Source organism: Citrus sinensis, chromosome 3 (genome assembly GCF_022201045.2).
Source record: "Citrus sinensis cultivar Valencia sweet orange chromosome 3, DVS_A1.0, whole genome shotgun sequence".
Lineage (NCBI taxonomy): Eukaryota > Viridiplantae > Streptophyta > Magnoliopsida > Sapindales > Rutaceae > Citrus > Citrus sinensis.
The window spans coordinates 4,365,399-4,376,073 of NC_068558.1; the positions used below are offsets into that span (position 1 = coordinate 4,365,399).

At 35.6% G+C, this 10,675-nt stretch overlaps 2 protein-coding genes across 2 annotated transcripts; one reads left to right on the forward strand and one right to left on the reverse strand.

The window, feature by feature from the left end:
• Positions 1–901: 901 nt before the first annotated feature.
• LOC102610778 (hypothetical protein) lies at positions 902–4,557 on the reverse strand. The gene is made up of 6 exons (XM_006476963.4): positions 4,320–4,557; positions 2,926–2,971; positions 2,438–2,558; positions 2,176–2,246; positions 1,322–1,425; positions 902–1,181 (listed from the first exon to the last, which is right to left on the reverse strand). Exons 1-6 carry the CDS (start codon positions 4,434–4,436, stop codon positions 1,143–1,145), a joined length of 498 nt encoding a protein of 165 aa, XP_006477026.2. The 5' UTR covers positions 4,437–4,557; the 3' UTR covers positions 902–1,142.
• A 2,990-nt stretch (positions 4,558–7,547) lies between these two features.
• Positions 7,548–10,422, forward strand: LOC102611080 (SNF1-related protein kinase regulatory subunit gamma-1). The gene is made up of 6 exons (XM_006476964.3): positions 7,548–7,852; positions 8,313–8,485; positions 8,661–8,831; positions 8,932–9,207; positions 9,600–9,763; positions 9,868–10,422. The coding sequence occupies exons 1-6, from the start codon at positions 7,657–7,659 to the stop codon at positions 10,166–10,168; spliced, it is 1,281 nt and encodes a 426-aa protein (XP_006477027.2). The 5' UTR covers positions 7,548–7,656; the 3' UTR covers positions 10,169–10,422.
• Positions 10,423–10,675: the final 253 nt, after the last annotated feature.

Sequence of the window (10,675 nt, forward strand, 5' to 3'; positions counted from 1 at the left end):
TATTGTTGCAGTAGCCACCTGTATCGGTAGCCATCGTGAAACCGCGCAAGCAATCTTGGCAAAATCTTGGGCCTAATAGAGCAAGTGAAAGCAACCACTAACCAATCCATGCGCGGCGCCGTCCACAGACTACTACAACTTCTTCGTGGTAGGTTTTTCACACGTGGTTTTATTTTTGGCGATTATAATTAATGCGATCTTAACGTGCCCAAGCGGCCACGTTGCACGATTAATGGGCATCCAGTTCCTGGCTTGTAATTTATAATTAAATACGCACGTGCAATGCTGGCAAGAAAGAAGCATGCTTATAATGATAATCCCAGCACGTTCCTTAATTCTTAAAAGTGTGATGAAAAAGGAGACACGCACAAACCCTGTTAACATTTTCATAAAGTTGAATGAGTCCACATCCCTCATGGGCCATTTCTTGGATTGCGTATCCCAATACTCTTCGTCTTCACTAACCTCGTATGGACAGCCAATCCCCCATTGACATTTGACACAGAGATTTTAAACGACGCAAACTGCCAATCCCAGTTGATCGAGAGATTTTCTCGGACGCTGTCAATGTGTTATACGTCGCCGTGATAATGCCTAATTGTGATGCTTCTTTTCATTGAAGCTTCCTTTTCAAACTGCTTGATACCGCCAATGCTTGACACAGGTGAATACTTACATGTACAAGTACAACCAACTGATAAAATTATAACAATTACATGTGTACAATTCTCTATACAATGTCATTACTTGATCAGATAGTTGAATATAAATTAGATCCAATGTGCGACAGATTCGCCGACTTAAGACCTTCAGCTTCAATAGATGGATAAACACTGCATATAAAACAATTTCAGAATTTCTCCTCTTTTGGCCATTATTAAAGTACTTGCAAGAGAGGGGGTTAAAAAAAAAATCATCATTAAGCAAAAGCACAAATAAGCCTGTACTTAACACAAAACCACAAAATTTAGGTTTTAGAAAAAAGTTTGTCGTTATCTCAGTACAAATTACAACTACTTCCAGAAACACTACTTGTAAGATACATTGGGCCCTTATCCAAGGTTTACACAAAAAAATTGATAAGTCTTCTACTAGATGCATCACATGCAGAGAGCAATTTGGCCCTCCTCTTTCAACTGTACTTAACCATTTACACTTTTCAAGCGTGCAATCAGCTCATCCTGCACAATGAACCATGTTTTTGTAATTAGCAAGGCAGATGCAATTAGTCCTATCTTGGACCATTAACAAAAAGAACTGGATAGGCTTGACAGAAGAAGAGAAACAGCAAGACAGAATTCAAATAATTTCCAATACATGCCTTCTTTCCCTTGGGTGAAAGACCTTTTTCCTTGAGAAGCGCACGGAGCCTCTCTACTGTCAAACTGTGGAAGTCCCTCTCGGCTGCACGGCTGTTTGATCCCTCTGCATGTTCAAAATCTATCAGAAGCTTAAAAATATAATAAGGTTATTTCTGAAAAGGAATGAAAAAGTTCAAAACACAAAGCGGGTGAATAAAGTAGGAATCTGAAGCAAATTGGATTGCAACATAATTTTGAACTTCTTCAAGTTAATATTAGATAGCAATTAACACACGCGCACACACACAAAGGTGGCAATAAAAATAGTTAGAGACAACCATCTGTAACCACAAGCAACAAACAGTTACTATGTATTAGAAGCTGCTTCAATTTTTATCATAATTTTAGTACGTGAAGGTCATCTCCTGAAGCAGCACACTTTAAAGCAATGACCTTGGTACATTATGTTGTTTGCAAAATGAAATGAAGCAATGAACTTTCTACTTCCCATCCAAAAACATAAGCCAAAAGTATCCAAAATGGATCAATCAGCCCAAGGATAAAAAGACGGATAGCAAGAAACTAAAAGTGTAGCAAACTGATTTCAAATCAAGTAATCATTTGCATCGGCATTATAAGTCTCTGGTACAACCATTATAGATCATTAACCATCTCAAGCCCTTTGAAGAACCAAGAAGAAACTAATCATAGTCAACTAATATGGAAGCAGTTCTATTGTAAGTTTATAGTTTGATCTCCAGAAAAAGTCAACGCAAAGGATTTTTTTTTTTTGCATTATTTTTTTTTCAAAGATGACAACCACATGTACCAAAACACACAAATAACTAGTGCAATACAAACTATTTCAAATTACCTTGTCGAGAACTAGTTTGACAATTTGCTCTCTTGGCTGGAGTCCTAGTATCCAAAATTCTCTCTGCAGTCCTGAAATTTGCGATAGCTTATATTAGTGAAGAATTCACAGATGGTTGCAAGGAAAGGATTCACCAGAGTACACTCTGTAGCTTGCTACAGAGCAGATTAGCAAACCAGAAAGTGCCTAAATCTGAACATTAGAAACAAGACCAAGAAGACCCATTTCAAATGTAATTCCTTCAAGATAAATGGGTTAGTACCTTTTTCTATCAGCTATGGTTGCACCTTTCACATCCTTTGAACTGGGATCACCCTTCTGTTTCTTGAGAGTGAGCGATCTAATCAGTATGTTCTGTTGATTTGTTTTTATCAATTGGTCCTCTGGAGGTACAAGTAAGAGTCAGATAATTAAATTAGGCTGAAAAATGATCAATCAGTAAATTTTCACCCCAGCCTTTCCTTCAGAAATTCCACAAATTAAAGTAGAATGATGAATAATAGACTCCACAATATGAACTATGAGAATTCTATCATGGTAAATTTATCCTTTCCAGGTATGTACCTTATAATAGATTTATATCTAATTAATGATGTAAAAATGTGAATCTGACAACATCACAAGTTAGGGTTCTTTTAAAACAAAGGAAGAAACAGTAGAAACATGCAGCAATCAGAATACAGAATCCATGCTTTGCAAGCTCATCAAAAGTTGAGAAATATATACCGAAGGTTTAGAGCATATGGATACCTGGTGGTGATGTGTCATGCTCACAAATGTAAACTCGCATCCCACCCTGCACAAATATTTGAACATTCAAACAAAGTCATTGAAACTGCTTCTTAAGACAGGATTATGAATTTCAATAATTAACTAAACCGACTTATTAAAAAGCCTAACTGGCATCAACTTTTTCAAAGAAAATGTTAAAGGAAAAGAACAAAGTAAGTAAAATTCTAAGAACATTAGCAACCAAATTCTAATCAACCTCAATCTTAGAAATAAAACAACTATGAAGAGATACTCAATCTTGAACCATAAAGAAACACATTTATAAGGCAATATCTTTTTGCAAATTGAGGGATTGGAAATGTTAGGTGTAGAAGTACAGAACAGCCTCCAAAATCAAAATTCAAGTAGCTATGCCGAAATCCTTAACAGCACCACCAACATACTGATAAAGCTATCCGGAAGTGGGGGCATGTAACATTTTAACTGTACCACGTGCATCTCTACAAACATTCCATTGACAGATCTTGCAACCAGGAAACAAACTTGCGCTTCCCATGGAAAGAAACCATGAAAACCCATCAATGTTAGTTCTAAAGATCCTTGGTCGATTTTTCCAAAATGAAAGAGAATAAGTGGAGCTTCTAAAATAAATAACATTAGAAAGAAAAAACATAAATATACTTCTTATTTCTTAACACCCAGTTAACTAACTTACCATTACGGGAAAAAAAAAAGATACCAGCATAATTACAAGATAAATGCAAGGAAACACACTGAAATCCCTAAGCGACTAAATAACATTAATACACTTTTTGATACCCTGGAAAAGTAACAATAACCAAAAAAGGGGATCAGCCGACAATTACAAGACAAATTCAACCAAGCACAATGCCTAATAAATTTAAATTTCCAATCAACTCCTCCTATGAAATTTTTTTTCTTTTTTTGGTAGAGTTTCACTTGGAGTTTGCATGGCCACAAAAATTGTACAAAACCCACCTCTATTCACAACTTCAAGCTACATACACAAATAGATACAAACCCTTACAATAAAAATCCAGCACTGAAACATCAAGTAACTAGCAATCTGCAAATGTGTTGGCATATGTCCACTCAAAACCCTAAACATAATTCCTCCATTTCGTCTCCCATAAATCGATTCAGAAGATTTTTACTCTTTAAACTATCCGATAGTTCTCCTCTCATTTTTAATTCTCAAATAACCGTATTGCTACAAGTAAAAATAAAATATAAAAGCAAAAACAAGAAACTAGACTGGACTTAGCACTTGTTTCGGGCTCAGTTAAACGGCGATTCAACGCAAAGTATTTTAAATAATTATTATCACTTCCCACATTTTGTCGACACCACAGTAAAATAAAAAAAATATTAATTTGAAAATCGGAAATCACCTGATTTGGGGAGAAGGCGGCGGAGGTGAAGAGGCCGCGAGAGGGGAGATTGGCGAGGAAACTGGAAGCCGTCTGATTTGAATCAGACGGCTGAGGTTGAGAAGACGACGCCTCCATGGGATTTGGCGCCTGAATAACCCTCCCGAATTACACAGAGAAGTCAGAATAGTGAAATATGAGTCAATTCGGATTTTTCTTCTTCCCTTTTTTTTTTTTTTTTTTTTGGTGGGTTTTGGTTAGTGGACTAATAAACACTCTTCTATATATGTGGGATTTTTTAATGATGTGGTTAATGTTTTTGATTAGCAGTGGTAATTTAGTAATTACGAAAATGTGGTAAAAAGAAGTGATTTTTATTGTATGCCAGTATTTGCATATTCCTTGTATCATTTAGAGACAGCACGTCTCGAATTATTTTTAGAAGACTTATAAGTGATCTTAAAAAAGTAAAAAATATTTTTAGCATTTAATAAATATTTTTAAAAATTACTCATGGTAACTATTCATTATTGTATTGTTTATTCGATCTAATGTGTTAACACAATATAAATAATTAGAGAAAAAAACTTAGGTGAAATTGGTGTTTGTGCAATATGGTATTATGAGTACTACTAATTTACAATCCAATAAAATTTTGAAAGACAGTACCGGTAATTTGAAATTAACATATCATATAATGAGAAAAAAATGAGAATAAAAGCAAGTGACAAGTACTTTTAAAGTATCAATAGTGCTATTTTTATGAAATATATAATGACTAAAATGAGAAAAGAATTTGAAAAAAAATTAAAATATATGTTGTTTTATCATACAATATCACATATACATGTGCAAGTGAGCGTGTATATACGTATAAAAATATTCATAATACCAAAATAAATTCAGAGGGAAAATAATCTTTTTATCTTGGATTATTTAACAATAGTTAATGTAATTAATAGAAAAGTAATTAGTTTATATAAAATTAAAATTTGAAATGCTTAGAAAATATTATAAAAAGCTCATGGTTGCGAAAAATACTTTTAACGATTCTTGAGGGCTGAGGCGGCTAGGAATGAATTTCCTTGTATTATAAGTGGGGTGTCATAAGTATCTTAAAGGGGTGTTAGACCTTCTTGTTTCATAATTGGGCCCAGCCGAGTCGAATTAATATGAGTCGAGTCGGGCTTTTGACATATCTCAAACAACACCGAGCTCCTAAAGACACCCCATTTATATCATTTAAAAGTCATTTTAAATTTAAAAAGTATATTTCTCCATATTTATTAGTTTTTCTTAATAAACTCTGAGTTATTTATTCTACATCAACGCCAGCTCGCCTCATTGCTTCGAAAGAACAAAATTTTGGGCTCCAATTTTTCAACTCCTCGAGACTATCTTTCTTTCGTAGTTATAAAAATGACTTGCCGCCGGTATCTAGGGACATCCTGGAAGCGGCGTTGATTCTCTGTTGATCGAAAGTTTTGTTATTTTTCGGTCTATATGAGTTTTTGGAGACCAATGTTGAGGGGGTTTGTGAATTTATTATTAAATTGATGTTGTTTTCTTGTATTAAGAATTTCAAGCCCTTAACTCCGGTGCTGCCACCGACAAATCTGGTATCGGAACTGTCGAACTCGTAAAGGGCGGATAATTCAAAAATTCAGGATTCAAAGGAGAAAAAGGCTAGATTGTCAATTGTGGCCTGTGCACTTTGGGTATTTGGCTGTGAAATTTTCGAATTTTTATTTTTTTTTCTCAATCAAACTTTTCTACCTCTATATTACTCATTGATGAATGACGGGGCGGGATAGCGGGAGCGGTTTGATAGGGTTGACACAGTAATAAATGAATACAATTAGGGTAAGAGTGCGATTGGATCTTATTATAAGCCAAACGAATAACTCTTTAAATAATATTTTTAATTTTTAAAAACACTTTAAGCCTGATAGCGAGATTTTGATATAACCTAAAAGAAATTTTAAAACATGAATTTTTTATTGAATGATTGGAGTTATGAAAATAATAACAATATCTCCTTATTTATAATAGATTAAGCTTACTTTTTAAGTTATAAAAAAATTTAAAAATCCTAGAATATCATCTTACGTCAATGAACTATTTTAATTCTTATTTTTTGATTGTACAATGTCAAAGTAGCGATCTACCAATAACCAACAAGAAACTAGTTTGTCATTAATTGGTAAAATTGTGAACTTGTAAAAGGATTTTATTAAGATTCTTGGTAAATATCAAGTCTTCGACACGAGGCTTAGGCGAGGTTGTGAGGCATACAGCGACATGCTGATGGTATTACAGTCCTTACGGATTTAGGGGATTTGGGCGTTAGGGATTTGTGAGTTGCGGCTGCTAGTGAAGTGCCATGAGTGTAGAGTTAGGGACTTAAACTTGTTTTTAATTTAAGTTAATATATATTTTTAAATTACTTTTTAATTTAATATAAAATTTAACTGAATCTAAATGTTTGATTTTTAGGATGCATTTGTATCTAGATCTATATTCATATCTATACGAATTTTAATTTTCTACATTTGGATTTAGATCTTCCGATCCTTGTTGGATGCCGGCCGAATCCGGATTTAATTACCATTCATAGGCGGGTGTCAAGAGCTCGATTCAATTAACATAAGACCATATTAGGAGAGGCAACAATCCAATTTAATAGTTCATTATTTTTGTATAAAAAATTAAAAATTTCATTACCGTAAACCAAGAACTGAACAGGGCACAGCCTTCTATCATTAAAACCAACAACAAAAGTACAAAAACCACGGGCAGCCGCCGCAGGGCAGCTCTCCACGTCACGAACCCAAAATCTGAATCAGCACATTTGTCGTTGAACACAAGTGCGCTAAGCATGGAGCAGCGCATGTTAGAGTGACACGCCACTGGCCTTCATTAAAAATCGGATAAGCGAAGGATTAAAAAAAAAGGAAAAAAAAGAGTGTGCCTATTATTTTTTAATTCTATCCGCCAAAAGAGGAAATAAATAAACGAGCGAACCGGATAAGCTTAAGCGAACAGTACGTCAAACACAAGCCATTGACCACGCAGCTCCATGACCAATCATGCAGCATCCGCATCAGGAATGTCCACGTGTCCCGCTTCCACCGGTCAAACTGATAAGCATGCAACTTTAACGCACAGAGTAAACGCAAGTATTAACTGCGGTTTTTTAAAACGGGTTTGTTTGTTTTGTTTTGTTGTTAAAATAAAAATCTAAAGCTTTTCGACCTTTGTGGAGTTATATAGAGAGAGAGAGACAGAGAGAGAGAGAGAGAGACAGAGAATCGAGAATAAGAAAAGAGAGTGTGTTGAGTTGAGAGCATTCGTATTGATGGCGAGTGTGCAATTACAGAGACAAGGGAGTAGTCCAAGGCAACAGGATAGTCCTCGGAGTCCAGAGGCGCAGCTGGGGATGAAAGTGGAGGATTTGTGGGACGTTTTGGAACCACAGCTGAGTCCCACGGAGAAGCTCAACGCCTGCTTTGAAAGCATCCCTGTTGAGGCTTTCCCTCCTCCGCCTTCACAAGGTACTTTTTCATCAATTATATATTTACATAATTATATATATATACACACGTAATTGCTTATAGTTATCGGTGCATCAATAACTACGGGCCTATGGCACTAGTTGCAGAATTGTGTCACATGTCCAGTTAATCACAATCAGGTAATCACAATATGTTGGGGGCAAACTGCTCAAAATTGCTATCTAGATCATTTCTGTTCACCATATACATGCTTTATGTTTATACACAATGGAGTTGCCTGGATCAGAGTCTCTGATATTGTTTTTGGGTATCTCTTTAATAAATTCCTCAAAAATATGTTCTTTTCTTGTTTGAGCGTTTGGAATCACGACGTCCTGTGATCGTGATCGGGGGAGCTTTAAGCTTTTGCATATGATCTGTGTGTTGAAATGATTTAAATTCGGTGTTTTGTGTTTTATTTTTACTTGGTTGAATAATAATTGTTGATCATTGTGTGCAGTGATTGAGATAAAATCGGACACCAGTCTAGCTGAAGCAGTTGAAATACTGGCCCAACACAGAATTCTTAGTGCTCCTGTAGTGGATGTTGATGCACCTGAGGATGCTAGTTGGATAGACAGATACATTGGCATTGTTGAGTTTGCAGGAATTGCTGTATGGATTTTGCATCAGGTAAGAGTCACAATCAATCTTCTTATATTATTTATTCAACTGGCATTGCTGAGTGGTTCCATTTATGTCTTAAATTTAAGGGTGTCCATGTTCAAAGAGATTGTGGTTTTTTGGCTTCGTATTTTTCTGATTTGGTGAGGAAACTGAAAGCAAATTTTTTTCATCATCTTGACAGTCAGAACCTCCTTCTCCAAGGAGTTCATCCCCTAGTTCTGCTTTGGCTGCAGCAGTTAATGGCATGTCTAAGGCTGCTCTATTTAAGGATTTAGGCCCTGAATCTGCTTCAATGACTTCCGGAAACTTTTTTGAAGCTTTGACTACTTCTGAATTCTATAAGAACACTAAGGTTGTATATAACCTTCATAACTTCTGTTTCTTTCTGATGTGTTTCACATTTTTATTTTTCAACAAAAATTGGTGGCACTCATTAAGTTCCAAACATACAGGTACGAGACATCGCAGGGTCATTTCGCTGGGCTCCATTCCTTGCTCTGCAGAAATCCAACTCCTTCTTGACCATGCTTCTGTTGCTTTCAAAGTACAAAATGAAGAGCATTCCTGTAGTTGATTTGGGTGAAGGGACAATTGATAACATTATCACCCAGTCTTCTGTTATTCACATGTTAGCTGAGTGTGCTGGCCTTGAATGGTTTGAAAGCTGGGGAAAGAAGAAGCTATCTGAAATTGGTCTTCCCATAATGTCAGCTAATCATATTGTCAAGGTACGTCAGTAAAACTCTATTATCTTCAGATTACCTACAAATAAAATAGTTATTTTATATATATATATATATGATCTAATTTATCCAAAGAGATTATTTAGCTATTACTTGTCTTGAATTGAGAATCACTAAATCCTGTTTAGGTCAACAAAAATGCCTATACATGGTACAAATCTTTCCTTTGCCCCATTGTATCTGCTACAGATATCTTTGTCTATAACATTGAACCAGAAGCAAGTCTCTTCATATTGTCAACCCCGCATCACAGCTTTTATCTGTTACAGTCCTAACTTATTTTTTCCCCAAAATGTTTTACTTTTAAGCAAAATGGTGTTTCTTTAAACCATTAACATGTTAATGTCCTTTTGAAGTGCTTGTTTTATTTGTTTTAGGTGTACGAGGATGAACCAGTGCTTCAGGCATTTAAGTTGATGAGGAGAAAGAAAATTGGAGGTATACCTGTTGTTGAAAAAGGTGGTAATAAGGCCGTGGGTAATATAAGCCTGAGAGATATTCAGTTCCTTTTAACTGCACCGGAGATCTATCACGATTATAGGTTTGTCGATGAATCTTTTATTTACCAGTATTTTACAATGTTTTGTTAAGATGTCTCATTGTTAACTGTTGAAGTTACTTATGCAAACTTGTGTTAATGCATAGATCTATCACTGCTAAGAACTTCCTGACAGCAGTTAGAAAGTACATGGAAGAACATCATCATGAGGACTCACCATTGTTAAGTGGCATGGTAACATGCAGCAGAAACCACACAATAAAGGAATTAATCCATCTGCTTGATTCCAAAAAAATTCATCGAATTTATGTGGTGGATTTTAATGGGAATTTGGAAGGTGTGATCACATTGAGAGACATCATCTCAAGGCTAGTACACGAGCCTCCAGGCTACTTTGGTGATTTCTTCGATGGAGTCTTGCCATTGCCTGAGAATAGCAGGGTCTAAAGGTAACAAGCCCCCTTATGTTTTCAGCAACTAATCATTTGCTTCTGTCTGATGTTCGTGTGTCGGAGACTGGTTGGATGCAGTGATTGTAACGTAGTTTATTTCATGCTGATGTAATTGAAAACCATCTTGCTTAGCTGAGTTAGATCTTTTGTACATGTTTCTCAGTTTCTGTATCCACCAAACCCATGTTAGTCCCTTTCTGTAAATTAGTCTAATAATTGGAACACTTTAATGGTTCCTTTGGATACCAATGGTTAGTTTTTTCATGAGAAAAAATAAGTCAGGCCTGCGGTATTTTGTGCATTTCCTATATAATCGGTTTATGAAATTTACATTGAGATAATTCTTGCCAAGAAGAAAAGCCTGATTGGGGTGAGAACTGGAAAATTCTCTTCCTTGCCAGCGTCTTGGCATTTTAGAATCCCAATCAAACGCAAGTTTCCCCAGTAGAAACAAAAAAGCTAGTTGGTTATAGAGAGAAAAAAATTCTCTCGTTTCTTCAAA